Raw genomic sequence first — 21166 nt, 5'->3', positions numbered from 1 at the left:
GCCCACAAGCCACAACTACTGAGCCCATGCACCGCACCTACTGAAGCCCGCACGCTCTAGAGCCCGTGCTCCACAACAAGAGAAGCCATCGCAATGAGAAGCCCGCACACCACAACGAAGAGTAGCCCCCGCTCGCCGCAACTAGAGAAAGCCCGCGCACAGCAACGAAGACCCAACGCAGCCAAAAATAATAAATAAAAATAAAATAAAATAAAATAAGGGCAATACACTTGCCCCACTGGGCTGTCATGAGGATCAGAGGGATAATGTGCGTCAAGCACGTGGCATGGGGCCTGGCACACAGAAGCATTCGGCTAAGCCCCACACTCTGGCTACACACAACTTCTTGGGTTTGCCAAGCACTTGAACATTTCCATGCTTTTGCACATGCTGTTCTCTCTTCTCGGTGGTCAACTCCTAGTCATCCTTGAAGGCTCTCTGACCCTTTCCACCTCTTCCAGAATTGCTACAAATATAGGTTTCAGTAAAAAGCTAGAAGAGGCACTTCCCTGTGACACCCCCACCCTCCCTGTCACGGAATGCATCACACTGAGATGCAAAGATCTGTTTATGCTTTTGTCTGAGCATGGGCTTGAACTTTCTGAGGGCAGAGCCATATGTGACTCATTTCCAAGTCCCAGTGCCCAGTGTACACATGAAGTAGTCAGCCCCTGGTGACTCCAAGACAAATTTATATATAAGAAGTGGTAAAAAACAAACAAACAACAACAAAAAAAAACAGGCAGATCTGTTACAGCCACAGGAAATGGCAGTGAGTGGATCCAGAGCAGCCGCGAGACAGGCCTGTCCTAGGAGGGGTTGAAGGGGACACAGTCTTTACATGAAGAAACAGCCCTGGCTCCAATATCACCTCCTTCAGGAGTCTTCCCCGGTTCCTAAATTGTCCCCTTTCTATGACATCTCCACAAGGCACTAGCAGGAGGGGTCCCAAGTGGTAACAAGTGTCCAGGAGTGTGTCCCCTGCCTTGCTGACACCCCGCCATTCAGACACAGAGATCTCTATAGTCCAAGGATCCATTTGGATGGTGAAGGTGGGCTAGGTGGGCTAGGACCCCAGGCCTTGGTAGCTTAGCAGCCTGGATCTCAGTGCTGGGCATGGCCCCACATCTTCCAGGGTCCTAGTAGAGCCATTTCCTGAGGGAAGGAAATTCCCAGGTCTGGGGCTTCCTGAGAAGGGGACTATGCTTTGCCCACTAAGGGCATCCCTACCCCTAATGTGTCCAAAGCCCACCTTGGTGCCTAAGTGCCAAAGCCCCTGAATGCTAGCTCAGCCCCTGCTGGAGTGACAGCCTCCCAGACAGCGGAAAGGCTTTTGTTCCAAGGAAATGACTGTCAAAGGGAAAAGAGGTATATCGTTTCTTTTTTTTTTTTTCTGTTTGAGACAAAGACATCAATTTCTTTCCATCTGTCCCAAAAAGGGAAGAAAATTAAATTTGTTTTTACAAAGATGTCAGCACACTGCTTCAGTAGGGATTCAGGGTTGTGTGACAGAGAGAGTGCCAGGGAGAGAGGGGAGAGAGGCGGGGAGGTGGGGAGATGAAGCATGCGGGAGGCACAGGGAACAGGCCAGACCCTGATACTGGGGGGAAGCAAAGACCTGGCAGTGGCTGAATAAAATGCCAAACAAACAAAGAGAAAAACTTCTATGCCTAGCTCTGGTGGACCTCACCCTTCGCAGCTTGAAGGGGGCAGCTCGAGCAGGTGGGGCACCTGGGGACGCACACTGATGCTGGCACTGCAGTTATAAAACTCTTCTTCCCCCCCAGTTCCTTCAAAGTCAGGTCCCAGGGAGGGGATGTGGTTCCACTTCACTGGACATGTTGGGTGCAGCCAGATGTTGGGAGGAGGGAGAGAGGATTTCCTGGAGGTTCTTATCAAGGCGCCAGAGACTGAGAGAAGGAAAATTCCACCCTGGTGCTACAGATGCCCCCACCCAGTCCCAGGTGCCATTTACATTCACGGAGCTCTAACTAGTGTGGACCTCTGTCCTCCAGCACCTGGGCCAGAGAAGCCAGGGCCGTGGGGATCCCCAAAGCATCTGCCCTCCAGCTTGAGGACCTAACCTCAAAGCAGAAGCCCCCTCTCTCTGCCACCCCCACCAGCCCTTGGCACAGAGGCCGACGGGCAACTCTGGCTTTGGATCCGCAGGCCCTCCCTACTCCTTCCTGTTGGGACCCTACCCCATCTGAGGCGCTGTCCTGCTACCCTATCCTGGAGCCTCTGTCCTTGCTCCACTGTCTCATCCCAAGCCTCACAGGGACACAGTGCTGGAGACACTACTTCGATGCGGGGCATCCCTGCCCATTCCAGGGAAACGACTGTCAAGGAGAGAAAAGGTAGAGTGTTTCTATTTTATTTTCTCTTTGTTTATAAAGATGCCAAGTTGGACCTGGACTTGGCAAGCCCCGCCTCTTTCTGGAACTCGGGATTGGTACTCTACCGCAAATTGAGGCCCCATGCCCTGCACACAGGCCCTATCTCGTGGCCCAATCTGGAGCTGTAGACGCAGCCTCGCTGTCCTGTCCTTCGACTCACCCCCAGAAGGGGCCCCTCCCCACCACACAGAGGCCCAATCTTGAAGCTCAATTCCACCGTCCTCACTACTTCCCCTCCTTGGTCCTGGGCCAGGTCTCAGGCCAGACCCCAATTCCTGCAAGCCCAGCTGCAATTAGAACCCGTGGCTGTCTCGAGGTTGAGGCCCCGCCCCCCGCGCGGGGGCCCCGTCTAGGCGCCCAATCCTAGAGCAACAGGTCCCACTCCCCTAGGCTCGCTAGCTTCCCCAGCCCAACCCAAAGCCTTTGACCTTGAGCTCAGCCTAGAGGCACCGCCCCCCCATCCTCCCCCCGCCCCCCCCGCCCTCCCCAGACCAGAGGTCCACCCCACTGCAGGGGCCCCATCTCCAGACCAGCGGCCCCCTTCCGCCCCACTCCGCGTCGCGGCCCCCGCCCCCGTTAGAACTCCGCATGACCGCCGCCGGGTCACTCCGGAGGGGCGCGCGGCGGGCCGGCCCGGCGGGGTCAGGCGGCGGCGCCACCGCCGGGACCGTCGGACAGGGTGCAGGCAGTGACCCGATCGCGGGCCGTGGCTTCGCGGGCGCGGCCAAAGCTGCCGGGTTCCGGGCGGCCGCAGGGCGTGCGGCAGAGCTGGCGGAAGCAGCGCTTGAAGTTCTCGTCGAGGAAGGCGTAGAGCACCGGGTTGAGGCTGCTGTTGGCGTAACCGAGCGCGATGCACAGGTGCAGCGCGGCCACCACGAGCGGGTCGCGGCGGTCGATGTCCACCAGCGTCCAGACGATAACGAAGATGTGGATGGGGGCCCAGCACACCACGAAGGCGCCCACCACCACCAGCACCATGCGCGTGATGCGCCGCAGACTGCGGTCCTTCTCCTTGGAGCCAGAGAGCAGGCGCACGCTGCGCAGGCGCAGCAGCATGAGGCCGTAGCAGACGGTGATGACGAGGATGGGCACAACGAAGGCGAAGAGGAACACGCAGATCTTGGTCACCGTGTCCCAGTACCAGCTGGGGCTGGGGAACTGGAGCATGCACACCACTGCCCCGTCTGGGCCGGGGAAACAAGGAAAGACAGTGGGTGAGGGGCTCGTGGGCCTAAGGACCTTGTCTCCCTGCTCGCCCACCCTTCTCGGTTTAGTCAAGCCCCACTGCCTCCTCCTGGCCTTTTCTCAAGGTGATTCTTCTACCCGGAATGTCCTCCATCACTTCTGCACTTGGTGAACTCCTACTCATCCTTCAAGACCTCAGCAGGATTGGCCCTAACCTAGGAGTTCTGCTTTCTATATTCTCTCCCAGTCCCTTTATCAGCCTCTATGTACATGGGCAGCAGTGACATATCAGCCTCTGTGTACATGGGCAGCAGTGATATAATGATAATGATATAATTTAGCCCAAGCCCACTAAATGACAGTCAGTCATTATGATAACTGAAAACACCCCACACATTTCCAAAGTAGCTCCAATGGGGAAAATATTGCTAGGATTGACTGAGAGAGCATGAGTTAAGAGCAGGGCTCAGGCCCTGCTGTGTGATGTGGCCTTGGGCAAATTATTGAACCTCTACCAGAGCTCCCATAAAGTGGGACTAACGACAGTACCTAAACTCATAGGGTTGTTGTGAGGATTAAATGGGCCATGGCATGGAAAGCATTTAGCACAGTGGGGTTCAAGCACTTGGTGCACTCACAGGGCCGAGGAGCAGAAACATGTGGGAGTCCGGGGGTCAGAGCTAGGGCCAAGGAGGCAGATGTCAGCTTAATGTCAAGAACTTTGACTGCCACACTTGTCCAAACATAAGAGGGGCACCTAGGATGGAATGAGCTCCCTGCTCCGGGAGTGTGGGCTTGGGCTGGATAAGCACCTCAGGGGACGTTATGGGATTCAGATACAGGGCTGAGGCTAGCCCAGGGGACTTCCAGGACCTCTTGGGATTCTGGAATCTGAGGACCCACCCAGTGGACTTGGAGCCTGAGAGTTGTAAGAAAAGGGCTGGGATCCACAGACAGAGTGGGTCCACAGGACATTAGGCTGGCAGGACCCCCACCAATGACTGAACCCAAGGACTTCATTGTACAGATGGCAGAAGCAGGCCCAGAGAGGAACAGCACTTGTCCAAGGTCACACAGCAAGTGGCTTACAGAACTGAGTGCCAATGACACACACTGGGGGAGTGTATGTGTATGTGTAAGAGAGTGTGTGTGTGGGGGGGGGTTGGGGATGAGGAGGCCCATCTGGCCTGGCCCCAGGAGGGCTGCAGTTAATGGCCTGTAAACTGAAGGCTGAGAGTGAGGGCCCAGCTGGTGAGTCAAGTCTAATCACACAGAGACTATATAAGGCACCAGGAGGTCTACCCTTGTGAGAGTGGAGGGTGGCCAAGAAACCTCCCACCAAGCCTGTTCACTCTCCTACCACAACACAAACCTTCACCCCAGCAGCCAAAAGGAGCAACAGATATGGGGGCAGGAACCTTGGGTTCTAGGCCAGATTCTACCAAATGTCTGGCTATGTGACCCTAAGTAAACCACCTGACCTCTCTGATTCTGTTTTCTTTCGGTCCTATGGAGGTAGGAGTCCCTGCCTTGTCTATTTCACAGGCTTAATCATTCTGATAGCTGCTACTTATTGGGCCTTGACAATGAGCCAGGCCTTGTCCTAAGTCTTTTACACATATAACCTCATTTAATCTTTTCAACACTCCATGACAGAGTGTGTCTCAGATAGGTTAGTGACCAGTGTCTTTGGCACCCTGCTAAACTACTTTTCCCACTTACATCAAGTAGGGGTTATGTGACCAGCCATCACTAGGAAGTGATGCGCCCTGACATTTAAAAGTGGTTGTGCTTCCTCACCACTCCCATATTCATCTGCTGGCCAGATGCCAGCACACTGCATCCAAAACCATCATTTGGAGCCTGGATCCCTGAATGACTGTGTGGAATAAAGCCCCTCCTCCGCTTACTCACATTGGATTGTGATGTGAGTGAGAAACTTCTACTGTGTTAAGCCTTGGAGCTTTGGAGATTGTTACAGCAGCCATCCTGACTGATACAGGTGGTTACTGTACTAATTATCATTTTACTCTGAGGAAATGCACCTGTCATTCTGTGCAGGCCATTCTCTAGGTCTTGCTTTGGTCATCTGGGGCAACGGGGTGGAAGGGGATTTGGGATGGGATTGCAGATCTTGTGGCCCGCACTGCTCACTGGTCAGTGACACCCTCACCCCACTGGCTATCCATCCATCTCCCTAAAGGTCAGTCATCCACACATCTAGCCATCTGTAATCCCATTTATAAACTTCCTTTGGCCAGCGACCCATATGACCACCGACCAGTCATGCAGCCTCACAACAGTCCACCATTCACATTCCCATTGGTTGACTATTCACAGTCCCACTGGCCAGGCATCCACACTTTCATTGATCAGCAATCCATACTTCCATTGGTGAGCCACTTACACCCACCCTGGTAAGTGGCCTGCGAACCCACGGAGGCCCGTGAGCTGCCTCCTGTGGTCAGTGACCTGTACCAAGGCTCCCTCCCTCACTCACCCCGGGGGCGGGTCACGGCCATGACCATGATGGGTACACCAACACCCGAGGCCAGGACCCAGATGCAGATGTTGATCAGCTTGGCCTTGGCAGGTGTGCGTAAGTCCAGGGCCTTGACAGGGTGGCAGACGGCAATATAGCGGTCGACACTCATCATGGTGAGCGTGAAGATGCTGGTGAACATATTGTAGTAGTCAATGGAGAGCACAACTTTGCAAAGCAGTTCCCCAAAGGGCCACGTCTCCATCAGGTACTTGGCACTCTGGAAGGGCAGTGTGCTGGTGGCCAGTGCGTCTGCCAAGGCCAGGTTGAAGATGTAGATGTTGGTGGCCGTCTTCATCTTCGTGTACCTTAAAAGGAAGTGCATTTGTAATTTTTCCATCTCACAGATTTCAGTTCCACATGAAACTCAGGGAGGGAAAATGACTTGCCAAACATCACACAAAAGGTCAGGGGCAGAAGTGGGACTAGAACCCGGAACTATCTGATTCAGCATCACTCCTTTCCGCTATAACAGATGCAAAAGGAGTTCTCCGGCAGGGGGTAACTTTGGCAGGAGGTATTGGAGGAAAAACCCTTATCTTCCCAGGGGTTCTAAGCAATATGGTTAAAGATAAAGCTGGGCTCCAGAGGAAAACAGGTCTAGGTCCTAATTCTGCCTCTACTATTTATTAGCTGAGTGACTCTAGACTAGTAAGTTGAACTCTCTAAGCCTCAGTGTCCATAACTGTAAAAAACTGTACAGTCCATAACTGTAAAAGTATGCCTTGTCTATCTCACAAGCTTAATCATTCTGATAGCTGCTACTTATTGGGCCTTGACAATGAGCCAGGCCTTGTCCTAAGTCTTTTACACAACCTCATAGGGTTGTTATAAAATTTAATGAGATGATATAGCATTTAGCACTGAGCTCAAAGCATGGTAAGTGCTCAGTATGTGATAGCTGTTATTATTCTTCATATATAAGAATGAAGCTGGGGGCTAGACCAGAGCGACCTGACCCTCTGGCCTCTGCCACTGACCTGGCCTTTTGGGAATATGACTAGCCAGCTCCGAGGAAGCCAGGGCAAACTGGCTGGGGCCTTAGACTGCCTGGGTATTCTCCATGGTAGACCAGGGCTCCCAGGCTATGGTCCCATCCAGACCATCTTATCCCCAGGTAGCTGGACTCACCCAGCTGTGGGGAAGGGGAGCAGGTGACAGAGTCACACATCTGACCCAGGGCATGAGCCCAGGTGTCCAACAGATGTCTGCAACAAGCTGGGCACCCAGAGTTCTGCAACGTCCCTCCATGCTCTATGCTGCTGCCCAGCTGCCTGCACTACAGCTGACCTCTTGTCGGGCCAACATTTATAGTCACAACGCCTCTGTACCAGGGCCTGGGCTGGGCACCGGATAGCCTGGAGGAGGCTAAATACACTGAAATAGACCATCCCCGTGCAGTGTGATCATCACAGAAACACATGCACACTGAGGCAGGGGTAAGGATGCCTTTCATGCCCCTGGAATGATCTGAGAAACCCAGGGAAGGGTTGCATGAGCAACTCCTCACATTTCAGAGCAGGAAGAGCCCTGAGAGATTGAGGGGAAGTGATTTTACTACCGTGTGGTCCAAGGACTCCCAAAGGAATTACCGGAAGAGCCTGTGAGAAGTGCAAATTCTTGGACCCCACCCCAGACCTTCTCAATATTTTTATTTTGGAGGGGGGCCATGCGTGGCACGTGGGATCTTTGCTCCCCGACCAGGGATCGAACCCATGCCCCCTGCATTGGAAGCGCAGAGTCTTAACCACTGGACCACCAGGGAAGTCCCCTTCTCAATCTTAATCTCTGGAAATCAGGCCCGGGAATCTTCATCTTTAACAAGACAACACACACACACACACACACACACACACACACACGATTCTCACGGAGTTTAGTTTGAGAAACAGTATGTAGCCTAAAGCCCACACAGGGGAGAGACGGCAAACTGACCCAAGGTCACAGAGCGACAGCGGCAGAACCAAGGTGAGAACTTGGACCTCCCGGCTCCCAGACAGTGCTCTCTCCACCCTCCACCAAGGGTGGAAGCACGCTGTGTGCCTCTACTCCTCCGGGCCGGAACCCCCCTGACACCATGCCGAGCCCGGGGCACCCAGGATGAGCACACCCAGTGTGTTTTGAATGACTGAATGAACTCGTATCAGCTAAGGCTGTTCCTTCATGAAGGGACTGATTTTTTTGGTTAAAAAAAAAAATTGACTCCTTCATGGTCCTCCAGGGCCAGCATCTGTCCCACTCCCTCCCCAAATAACTGTCATCTGCCCTGGGCTGGAGAAGCAAAAAGTTTTGCTCGGAGACAGCAGAACTGCAAGTCCCAGGAAGTCTGCCTTCAGCGGGTGCAGGAACAGCTGTGTGGGAGGCCGCCTCAACCCCACAGCTGACTTGTCTAATTTCACTTATTTTACGCAGAACAATCAGAGGCTGTTCTTTGCCTGCTATTTTGATTTGGGAAGGATCCTTCAATTCCCAGAGGGGGCTGGGACGCTGGGAAGCGGGTGATGAGGCTGCTGTAGCTGGTCCAGGCAGGGCTGAGGCACAGCCGACTCTGGCAGGCGGGGCCCCAGCAGAGGGAGAGGGAGGCCTCCAATCACAGGCCTCCCCACCACCCCCACGGCTCACCGGCTGTCAAGCCCCGTCCTCCTCCCCTCCTCAGGCAAATCCTGCCACTCTCTGGCTCTCAGCCCCGTAGGGGCTCCCCGAAGTTCCTCCACATTCCACAAACTGGCCCTGACCACCTCTTGGGTCTCAGCTCCCAGAACCTTCCCCCTGATGGATGTGCCCCCCACCCACGATCCCGGCCTCTCTGCTGTTCCTTAGACACATCAAGCCCATCCCACCTCAGGGCCTCCAGACTGCTGCTCTCTCAGCCTGGAACCCTCATCCTCCAAATTTTGCCTGGCTTGTTCCTTCACTTAATTCAGGACTCTATTCAAATATCTCCTCCTCAGAGAAGCTGCCCTGCCCTCTCTATCTTAAGTACCCTCTCTTCCCTCTCTTTACGCTGCTTCCTTCTTCTTTACAGCACGAACCACCACCTGACTTTCTCTTCTTTTCTCTCCCTTTGCCTCTCTCGCCCACGTAAGCTCCCTGAAGGCAGGGCACTTAGCCCACCTCGTTCCCTGCTGTATCGTCAGGCCTACTAATGGTACCTGGCAAATAGCAGGCTCTCAATAGACATTTGTGGTCCAGATGTCTTAGTCCGAGCCCCCTCAGTTCTCACGGGAACCATCACAGCAGGCTCCCTGCCCCACCCTTCATCCTCCACATGAAAAGGTAGATTTTCGCAGGCAGATTCGACTCTACCGCTTACAATCCTTCCATGGCTCCCCACTGCCATCTGGATAAAAACCAAACTCCTCACACTGGCATTCCATCTGGGTAGCCTCCCTTCCCACTGTGCTGCCCATCACGTCCAGCCACATCTGTGGTTCCCTCAGATGCTCGTTCATTCTAGCAAGCCCTCCCCCTAAGAGACAGCCACTGTGATGGTTTGGCAGGAATCCTTCCAAACCACATATATGTGGCTTCTGCCAATGTAATACAATTACCTAGTGTTACAGTACGATAATGAAAACACTTGCCCCTCTACCCTACCCCATCCTCAATTCTTTGTCCTGCTCACCAGAGGCAACCACTTTTAATGTTTTTAATTGTTTTTCTAGTGATTATCTCCATAATTCTAAATAATATGCTTAAATGTCTATTTCTTGATGTATCTGTTTTAGACAGTACCTGTTGAAGTTTGTATTCGGTTAAGCCAGGCTATGCAGCAGCAACAGACAATCCCAAAATCTCAGTGGCTTAACACAAAAAAAGCTTTATTTCTTACCCTTGCAGAATCCATTCAGTGTCTCCAGCACAACCATATTCCATGAGGCAATTCCAGCCTGCTTCAATCTTGTGGCTCTGCTATCTTAACCCAAGGCCTCCTTGGCCACCACAAAGAAGGGACAGCCACAGGGTCATCTAAGCTTCATTCTAGCTGCAAGACAGTACTTTCACCTGAAGCTGACTGACCAGAACTAGTTATATGGCCCCACCCAACTGCAAGGGGCTGAGAAGTAAGTAGTCTTTCATGTGCCCAGAAGGAGGGAGAACCAAATATTAGTGAACACTACTAAGATCCTCCACAACCCTCTAATATGGTAGATGAGGATTAACTCTCTTACACTACACAACTTCCTCTCTCCATCCTCCCAATATAGTTCTACCACAATTTTAAAATTTTTAGCTAAATTGATATTCAGGGTTTACTTTTTTTTCAGGGTTCATATTCTTTTTTTTTTCTTTTAAGCTTTTTTTAAAAATTTAGGCTGTGTTGGGTCTTCGTTGCTGTGCACAGGCTTTCTCTAGTTGCGGCGAGGGGGGGCTGCTCTTCATTGTGGTGCGCAAGCTTCTCATTGTGGTGGCTTCTCTTGTTGTGGAGCACGGGCTCTAGGCACGTGGGCTTCAGTAGTTGTGGCTCGCGGGCTCTAGAGCACAGGCTCAGTAGTTGTGGCGCACAGGCTTAGTTGCTCTGCGGCATGTGGGATCTTCCCCGACCAGGGCTTGAACCCATGTCCCCTGCATTGACAGGCGGATTCTTAACCACTGAGACACCAGGGAAGCCCCACAGGGTTTACATTCTTATGACTTTGTAGATACTGTCCACTGAGCCAAATGGCATACTATAGTTACATTTATTTTCTAGTACTGATTTTTGTTTTTCCTGGAGTTAATAATTATCTCTTTTTTTCATTTGCTTAGTTCTGTGTACATATTGATAAATCTCTTCAAACACTCCAGCAGACCCATAAAATGCCTTTTCCATGCAGTCACATAATCTATCAGTTCCTTTTGTTTTTCTAGTGAATCCACTTCCTGGAGCTTCCCTCCTCCCCTTTCAATCTGGGACTGGTTGCTTTCTAGACAAGCTGCACACCTGTTTCCTGGGCTACAAGTCTTTTTATCTTGGTTTATGCCCTTATTTTAGTGGAGCATATCCTCTCTAGTCATTTCCTAAGAAAGGGCACATAGGAAGTAAAAATTTTACACCCTTGCATGTCTGAAAATGTCTTTCTTCTATCCTCACTTCTGATTTCATTCATTCTACACAAAAGAGTAGATTGGAAATCATTTTCCCTCAGAAAATTGAAGGCATGGCTCCCTCATCTTCTAGTTTCTAGTATTGTCACTGAGGTATCTGAAACGATTCTGATTCCTGATGTTTTGTATGTAATCTGTCCTCCCCACCCCTGAAACTTTTAGGACCTTCTTTTTATTCCCAGTATTCTGACATTTGTGATGATGTGCCTTAGGATGGGTCTTTTTCATTAGGTCCTCTCAGTCTGAGGTTTATGCCCTTCAGTATACAATGTCCTCTCATCATTTCTTTGATCACTTCCTCCCCTCTGCTTTCTCTGGAATCCCTGGACAATCTGGTAGTCAGATATCGGGTCCCCTGGATTGATCATCTAATTTTCTTATCTTTTTTATTTTCCATCTTTTTGGTCCATCTTCTGGGAAATTTCCTTTTCATTACCTCTCAACCTTTCTACTGACTTTTTTAAACTTTGTTTTGTCTCTCATGTTTTATTTTCCCAGTGCACTTTCTTCTCTTATTGTTCCTTTTTATATAGCATTTATAGCATCTTATTTCATGGATATAATATCTTCTCTACTCTCTCTGAGGATACTAATAATTTTTGTTTTGTATTTTCTTCTGCTCTCTGCATTGTCTATCTGCTTCAAACATTTTTCTTTATTTGTCTGCTTTGGCTTCCCTCTTTTGTCCTGGAGACTTCCTTCAAATATCCTGTGATATGTGACTAAAGGTTGGTCTTTGAGTGAAGCACTAATTAACTAATTGATAGCTCTTGGGGTGGGGGGCTGTCAACTGGTGTGCTTCATTCTACGGGGACTGAATGAAGATCTGGCTTTTACACTAGGAACATTTAAATATCAGTGTCTGTAGGTCTCTTCTTTGGGGCCTTCAGAAGAGAATCCTCCTATTTCCTGCCTGGGGAGCACACTTCTGGCTGTCAGGATTCTGGTCAGCTGTCAGAGCTGGAGAAGGAGTCTGGGAAACCTCCATTTTTTTCCTTTGGTATCTCACTCTGACCCTTTCTGTGTCTACTGGTCCCAAGTTCAGTTCCTCCAGGTTAACTTCTCCAAGGAAAACACCCTGACCTCCTGCAGAGCGGAAGGGTGGCCACCTGACTGTGCAGGGTACAAGGGATGGGGGACTAAGGGTCTCACTGCTCTCTCTATAGGTAATCAATTCCCTGCCCCTGTTTTCAGCCCCACACCTCACCCCTTCTTAGCCTGTTCCTCCTCTTTGAATTGCTTTTCATCATCCAAATATGTGTTGCCATACCTTAAAGAACATAAACTGAGACACAAGAGATGAAGTGACTTTGTCCAAGGTCACATGGCCATTAAGTGGCAGAGCTGGTATTTAACTCAGGAAGTCTAGGGCCAACACCTGGTAATGACTTGGCTATTCTGCCCCTCCATGGTTGTTACCTTCCTTCCTCCTCCACATTCCAAAAAGTCAAGGAATGTGAGCTTATTATAAGCTGAGGTTTGTTCACTCATCCAACAGGTATTAATCGAGCAGCTGGTATGTGCCAGGCACTGAGTAACGGATATAGGAGTAAAGATGGCAGTCTGACTTCTTGAAATTTATGGTCTCAGGGAGGGGGCAGACACTGAACAAATTGCTGCACTTTTTAGGCAGGAGAGTGATGTGGTTTGATTTATGTGTGTTTCTCAAAAGATCATTCTGACTACTGTGTGGAGGCTAGTTGTAGGGCAGAGCAAGAATGGGCGAGAGAATGAATTTCCTAGGAAGATAAATTATTATTTCCCCACATCTCAAAATCCTACTGTTGGTCTCTAATTCCTTTTTTTTTTTTTCCTATTTCAAAAAGTTGTAGATATGACATTAGACCCTTATATTATACCATATTTAAAAAATAACTCAAAATGGATATAAGACCTAAATGTAAGAGCTAAAACAATAAAACTCTTAGAAGAAAACATAGAGGGAAAGTTTTGTGCACTGGATTTGGCAGTGACTTCTGGGATATGACACCAAAAGCACAGGCAACAAAAGAAAAAATAGATAAACTGGACTACATCAATAGTCCAAAGTTGGGGCTTCCCTGGTGGCGCAGTGGTTAAGAATCCGCCTGCCAAGGCTAGAGGACATGGGTTCGAGCCCTGGTCCGGGAAGATCCCACATGCCGCGGAGCAACTAAGCCTGTGTGCCACAACCACTGAGCCTGCGCTCTAGAGCCCGCATGCCACAACTACTGAAGCCCACGCGCCTAGAACCCATGCTCCGCAACAAGAGAAGCCACCACAATGAGAAGCCCGTGCACCTCAACGAAGAGTAGCCCCTGCTCGCTGCAACCAGAGAAAAGCCACGCGCAGCAACAAAGACCCAACGCAGCCAAAAAATAAAATAAAATAAAATGATAAAATAAATAAATTTATTAAAATAAAAAAGTCAAAGCTCTTACGCATCAAAGGACACTATCAACAGAGTGAAAAAGCCATCCACAGAATGGGAGAAAATATTTGCAAATCACATATCTGATAAGGGGTTAATATCCAGAATATATAAAGAACTCCTACAACTCAGCAATAAAAAAGCAAACAACTGGATTTAAAATATGGGTAAAGGACTTGAACAGACATTTCTCTAAAGATATTCAAACGACCAATAAGCACATGAAAAGATACTCAACATCGGGCTTCCCTGGTGGCTCAGTGGTTAAGAATCCACCTGCCAATGCAGGGGACATGCGTTCGAGCCGTGGTCCGGGAAGTTCCCACATGCCGCGGAGGAACGAAGCCCGTGCGGCACAACTACTGAACCTGCGCTCTAGAGCCCGCGAGCCACAACTACGGAAGCCCGCGTGCCTAGAGCCCACGCTCCGCAACAAGAGAAGCCACCACAATGAGAAGCCCGCACACTGCAACGAAGAGTAGCCCCCGCTCACCACAACTAGAGAAAGCCTGCAAGCAGCAACGAAGACCCACTGCAGCCAAAAATAAATAAATAAAATTAATTAATTAATTTTAAAAAATCATATTAAAAAGCTATAAAAAAAAAAGATACTCAACATCATTAATCATTAGAGAAATGCAAATCAAAACCACAATGAGATACCACTTAGGATGGCTACTATTAAAAAAAAAAAAACAGAAAATAACAATTGTTGATGAGGATGTGAAGAAATTAGAACCCTTGTGCACTGTTGGGTGAATGTACAATGGTGCAGCCACTGTGAAAAATAGCATGGCAATTACTCAAAAAATTGAAAATAGAATTGCTATATGATCCAGCAATTCCACTTCCAGGTATATATCCAAAAGAATTAAAAGTAGGGTCTTGAAGAGATATCTGTACACCCATGTTCAAAGTAGCATCATTCACAATAACCAAAAGGTACCCATTGACGAATGAATGGATAAACAAAATGTGGTCTATACATTCAATGGAACATTACTCAGCCTTAAAAAGGAAGGAAATTCTGACACACGCTACAACATAGATGAGCCTTAAGGACATTGGGCCAAGTGAAATAAGCCACCCACAAAAAGACAAAAACCTCTATGATTCCACTCATATGAGGTACTTAGATTAGTCAGTCATAGCAGCAGAAAGTAGAATGGTGGTTGCCAGGGGCTGGGGGAAGAGGGAAATGGGGAGTTATTATTTAATGGGTACAGAGCCTCAGTTTGAGAAGATAAAAAAAAGTTCTGGACATGGATGGTGGTGATGGCTGCACAACAGTGTGAATTACTTAACGTCAGTGAAACCGTACACTTAAAAACGGGTAAAAAATGGTAAAGTTTATGTTATGTGTATTGTACCGCTATAAAAAAAGAAGCTGTGGCTATAATCAAGTGCTCTCACTGTGTCTGTTTTCTAAGCTAGAGAGTTTGGTGAGGGAGTCCTTTAGAGCCACTCGGATCTTAGCTCCTCAACATACTTAGCTGTGTGATCTTGAATATATTACTTCACCTCTCTGAAGTTGTTTCCCTCATTGGTAATTTCAGTGTAATCATGCTTTTTAGGAGCCAACACATGTGAAAGCGTCTAGCTTACTAGCCAGCACACAAACAAGAATTAGCAGCCCTTTTGGGTTTATTTCCCCTGATATTTTTTGCTTTTTTTTCTCATAGAATTCAATCCTCTATGGATTGGACCTAACCCTGGGGGTGAACTCTACTGCCTCTGCAATGCCTTGGGAAGCTCTTTGGTTTTTTTCTAGGTCAAAATCCCCTTTAAGCTCATCTTGAATTCCATAGCCACTGGGGAATTTGCTCCCAACCATCCTTCTCAGACCCCACAGAGGCTACCCTTATATGAAGCACCAAGTGGCCGACCATGTTGGTTTCAGAGCCCTAAATCCAGTCCATCATCTGTCAAACAAGCCCCCCTGGCAGGGAAGAACACAACCACCTGTACCATTTTCCTTCAATTTGATGGCAACCGGGCATGTTCTCTGACTGACGCACAACCCGGGCCACATTAAATCCACACAGGCTCCTGGGTCTCTGGACAGCTGGGCTTCTCAACCGACAAGGAAGCTCCTAGTAAGAATTTTCTCCCCCAGGCAAAGCCAGGGCAGCGTGCTGACGTCTTAATGCCTGGTGCCCAGAAGAAGGCTGAAACGGTCTCTCCTTTGTACAGGACCTTGATGGGACTGGTCTGACAGCTTTGGGCGGGTAGTTTGTTTTCTTTAAGCAATATTCTCTGTCTTTTCTTTCATGTACCAGGCACTATGCCAAAAGCAGTGAATGCATGATTTCATTTCATCCTCACTGCAACCCTGAGTGTTAAGACCATGCATGGAACGTCCCCGTTCTACAAAGGAGCTAAGTTAGATGGCTCATACAAAGACACGCGGCTAGGAAGTGACAATGGCAGCATTCAAACTCAGACTTGGTTTCCAGAGCCCACACTTATAAGCACTCGAGTCCGTACGTCACTGTTCACTGTCTCCCCGCCACCTGCCACCTGCGCTAGCTTATCACACGTTGGCCATGGGGAGGGGGCCGGTCTGGAGGCCGGGACCAAAGGGAGGGAACTGGTCCAGAGGTGGGCTGCCTCCAGAGCCTTCGCCTGTTTTCACACATTCCTCAACCCTGCGAGGGTTTGGAGAAGATCTGCTCACAGCCCAGGTGGGGTCGAGGAGAGACAGACTTATAAACGTCAGAACAATGTCACAGGCACCGCGACGGGGCTCAGTGGGGCAAGGAGGAGAGGTCAATTCAGGACAAAACGTACACCTCTGGTCACAAGGGGGTGGCAACCAGTATTGTGGTACAACAACTACGTGCCAGGTCTTTCTCAGACATGATTTTATGTACTTCTTACACCTGTGTTTTGTTTTTTTAATGGATAATAAACATTTGTTGGACATTGACTCTTTGCCAGGCACTGGGAAAGCATTTCACATCATTTAATCTTCCTAGCACCCCTACAGGGTAGACAGTATTTATCATTCCCGATTTATAGAGAGCAGTAAAGGAACTTGTCCACGGTTGCAGTCAGAGGCTGAGCGGAGATTCAAACCCCGTGCTCTTCCCCGAGACCCCGGTGCCTTGCTCTGGACTTCAGTTTCAGCTTCTCCCCTGAGGACCCAAATTGTGCGCCCCTCACGTATTCTCTTTGACGAGGAAAACATAAGGTCCCGAAGGCGTGGCATTGTCTTGGTCACCACTATGTGCCTGGGACTTCCAGCAGCGCCCAGCTCAGAGCAGGTGCTCAAAACACATCTGTTAGGGAATTCCCTGGCGGTTCAGTGGTTAGGACCGGGCGCTTTCACTGCTGGGGCCCAGGTTCAATCCCTGGTCGGGGAACTAAGATCCTACAGGCGCGGCCAAAAAACCAAAAAAACAGAAAACAAACCAAAAAAACACATCTGTTGAATGAATGAACATCAACGTGTCTGTCCTCCACACTAGACTGGGACGTGCTGCAGGCAGGAACCGTGTCCCCTTCATGCTGTGCAGAGAGGACATAGTGTTTACTGGAGGACTCCCTGTGGGACAGAGAGTCAGGAGCACTGATTCTTGGAAGTAACCAGTCACAGACCCAAGAGCTTTGGGACAAATTAGGACAGCTCTTCCTCCTGCCTCCCCCTCTCTCCCTTCCTCCCCTCCTCCCTTCTATCCTTAACCTGGACCAACCCAGGTCCCCTGAAGGACACCTGGGCCTGACCCTGTCTGCCCTGAATCTGCAGTGACTCAGCTCTGCCACTGCAAAGGGAAATGTTGTCAGATCATTTACCCAAAGCAGCTCATTTGTTTTTAACTAAACTGAGGGGTATTTTTTTTTTCCTCTTACGCACAAGAGCTCATGGGGGTCAAAGCCGGGGCAAGAGACCTAAAAACAATAACAGCAAGAGCAACAAGCTAAGAGCACCAACCCTCTGTCTGACCGACCTTATGGCACCTTAGGAACCAAATCAAACAAAATGCTTGAGCCTAGATCAAAACTCATTTGGTCCCAAACAGCGTGGACTGCTGGAGCATTTAGAGTTAATTTTATTCCCCAATGTTTTGTGAGATCTCAGAAATAACAGCTGCTCACTATAAAAGGTCCAAACAATACAGAATCACTTCATAAAGAAAATTTAAAAACCAACATCAATAGTACAGACTATCATTAACAGACAACAGGCAAACACACAGGCCCTGTTTTATATAAATGGGATCTGGTTCTAACATTATTAAATAACCTGTTTCTTTCTTCTCAAAAATATGCTGTGACCATCTTTCTATATCCACAGATACAAATTAATATAATTTTTGGTGACCGATTGTTATTCTAGTTTAGAGGTCAACAGGCTTTTTCTGTAAAGAGCCAGAGAGTAAATAGTTTAGGCTTGGTAGGCCTAAATATTTGATAGGCCTAGATGCATATTCTTGTTTCTTTTCTTGCTTTTGTTCTTTTTTTTTTTTTTTTACAAGCCTTTAAAAGTGTAAAAAATCTTTAGCCCAAGGACCATACAAAAACAGACTACAGGCTAGAGCTAGTCTCACTTATAGACACTAAAGCTCCTGAATAGTTACTTAATAAATCCCCCTTTAAAAGACATGTAGGTTGTCTCTGCTTTTTTGTTATTATAAATAATAGTGTGATAAACATCTTTGTGCACACGGATATCTGATGGTTTCCTTGGGGAAAATTCCTAGAATCTCAGAGATAGAAGGAAACTTCACAGTGAGGGCATTCCCTCTGTGGCACTCCAGACAAATGGCTACGCAGCTTCTGCTTGAGTATATCCAGAGACGGGGAACTCACCACCTGTAGGCACAGTCCATCCTATTGTTGGGACCACTCATAGGATAACAAGTTCTTCGTTTTATTTGAGCTGAAAACTGCCTCCTTCTCACCTGGCACCATTTTTCCTGGTTCTGCTCACAGAATCACAGAATCTAAGCCTAACCCTTCTCCCTTCCACGTGTTGGAAAATAAAGATATTAACAGTACACAGGGGCTTCCCTGGTGGCACAGTGGTTGAGAATCCGCCTGCCATTGCAGGGAACACGGGCTCGATCCTTGGTCTGGGAAGATCCCACATGCCACGGAGCAGCTAAGCCCGTGCACCACAACTACCTAGCCTACGCTCTAGAGCCCGTGAGCCACAACTACTGAGCCCGCGTGCCGCAACTACTGAAGCCCGCGCTCCTAGAGCCCGTGCTCCACAACAAGAGAAGCCACCGCAATGAGAAGCCTGTGCACCGCAACGAAGACCCAATGCAGCCAAAAGTAAATAAATAAAATAAATAAATTTATTTAAAAAAAAAACAAACAGTACACACTTCACCCAGCTATGATGAGACTTGAGTTAGTACAAGTGCTCAGTATGTGTTAGGGGTTATGGCTGGTTGGTGAGCTGCCTTCTCACGCCGTATAGCCATTCCTTGGAGCCCTCATCTCGGTTGGGCCTCATGCATTCAAGAGTGTGATTCTCTGAGTAAAAATGAGACCACCCTCTAGGTTAAGAGAGGACCCAAGATGATGCAGGTAAATCACATCACAGGCACTCAGGCCAGGCCTTGTCCCATCTCTCCAGGCAAGTAAGGGAGGCCAAATCCATTTTCTGTGAGATCTATAACCTCAAAGTCATTAATGTAGACACATGTCACAACAGGAAGGGTGGCCTCTGTGGACAAGTTTTCAGGTTTCCGCCCCGTGGCTGGCTGTATTCACCATACCCAGATGTGGCAGGGCGGTGGGGGGAGGGTTCTTTATTTTTTTCTTTTTTTACTTGTTTTTCTTTTCTTTTTTTTTTCCAGATGTGGTTTTTGCATATTTATTACCTCACTGACATCACTGCTGGTGGAACACCAGCTTAAGCCACACCCCCTGTCACTCATGGTCCCCAGACTGGCCTCCCTAGCTCACAACTTTGTTCCTCTCCTACTTTTTTTATTTGCACCACGTGGCAAGCAGGATCTTAGTTCTCTGACCAGGGATCAAACCAGCACCCCCTGCAGTGGAAGCACAGAGTCTTAACCACTGGACCACCAGGGAAGTCCCCCTCTCTTTCTACTTCTAAGCCGTTCCATAAATTCCCCGCTCCCTGCACCTCCAGCAGATACCGTCACCACCAAGGCTTTAATAACTGTAGTGGGTTGAATGATGGCCCCTAAAAAACAGGTCCACGTCCCAACCCCCAGAACCTGTGAACGTGGTCTTATTTGGAAAAAGGATCTTTACATATGTAATTAAGTTAAGGATCTTGAGACCACCCTGGATTATATGGGTGGGCCCTAACTCTAATGACAAGTGTCTTTGTAAGAGACACACAGCACACAGGGAGAAGAGAAGGCCATGTGAAGATGGAAGCAGAGATTAGAGATAAGAGCGATTCAGTCACAAGCCAAGGACTGCTGGCGCCACCAGGAGCTGAAGAGGAAAGGAAGGATTCGCCCCAAGAGCCCTCAGAGGGAGTGCAGCCCTGAATACACTATTTGGACTTCTGGCCTCCTGAACTGTAAGAGGGTAAACTTCTGTTGTCTTAAGCCATTAAGTTCGTGGTAATGTGTTACGGCAGCTCTAGGAAACTGATACAGTAAAAGCGCAGCCAAGGAGAAGCATGGACTTTGGCACCAGACACACCTAGATTTAAGCCCCAGCTCGACCTCTCACTGTGTGACCTTGGGTGAGTTCTAACTTCTCTGAGCCTCTGTATGCTCCTCTGTGAAGTGGGTATAAGCATCCTACTTCTCGAGGGTGTGGTGAGTGTGGAATGAGTTCATGCCTACGATGTCCCTAGCACACTGCCTGGCACACTCATATCATAGTGGCTTCTCTTCTTGTCCAGATGAGGAAAATGGGCCCAGAATGACACCTGATGAGCTGCCCTGGGGTCCCAGGCTCCTGACTCCTTTCCTGGCCCTTGGTAACCTACTACCATTGGGGTGGGACACACAGCCCTGTGCTGGAACTTCAACACTAGAAGAGGCTCTGATCTAACACTGAGTTCAAACCTCCTCTCCCACTTTACAGATAGGGAAACTGAGGCCTGGAGAGGGAAAGACAAATGTGCAATGTTACACAGGGTATCGGTTTCCCTGACTGCTGAGAGCCCAAGGTCTTTTTACTTCTCCAAGCTGCCCTCCCAGGAGCTAAGTCTCAGATGAGGGTTCAAGGTGGCTGAGGCCAAAAAGAAACAGGGGCTCCTATCCAAGGCTTCAGACTTCCTGACAAGGCCCTGGCCTACATTCTATGTCCCTGCGTCCAGTGATTAACCAATGTAGGGTGGGTCCATGGATGGAACTGTTCCCATTACTGTCATCATCTTTGCCACCATCTCCATCACAGCAGCTACACTGACTCAGTGCTTACACAGGCCTGATGTATTCTATTGTGTCCTACCATGATATTTACATAGATTATCTCATTTAATCACTCCAACAACCTTATGAAATTGCTACTATTATCATCTTCATACAGAGGAGGAAAGTGAGCCTTGGAGAGTGTACTGGGTTGAACAGTTGCCCTCAAAATTCATGTCTACTTAGAACC

At 48.9% G+C, this 21166-nt stretch overlaps 1 protein-coding gene across 1 annotated transcript in view; it reads right to left on the bottom strand.

Annotated features, from left to right (window-relative positions):
* Nucleotides 1-2984: 2984 nt before the first annotated feature.
* The window catches only part of OPRD1 (opioid receptor delta 1), a 35172-nt gene continuing 16990 nt past the window's right edge, over nt 2985-21166 (bottom strand). The window contains exons 2-3 of the mRNA XM_036867319.1: nt 6082-6431; nt 2985-3580 (exon numbers count right to left, since the gene is read on the bottom strand). Coding sequence (XP_036723214.1) covers nt 3039-3580; nt 6082-6431 — 892 coding nt within the window. The 3' untranslated portion in view covers nt 2985-3038. The remainder of the gene's footprint in view (nt 3581-6081; nt 6432-21166) is intronic.

The sequence above is a fragment of the Balaenoptera musculus genome, chromosome 1, assembly GCF_009873245.2.
Source record: "Balaenoptera musculus isolate JJ_BM4_2016_0621 chromosome 1, mBalMus1.pri.v3, whole genome shotgun sequence".
NCBI lineage: Eukaryota > Metazoa > Chordata > Mammalia > Artiodactyla > Balaenopteridae > Balaenoptera > Balaenoptera musculus.
The sequence above is the reverse complement of the archived record's forward strand: the minus strand, read 5'-3'. Positions and strand labels throughout refer to the sequence as shown.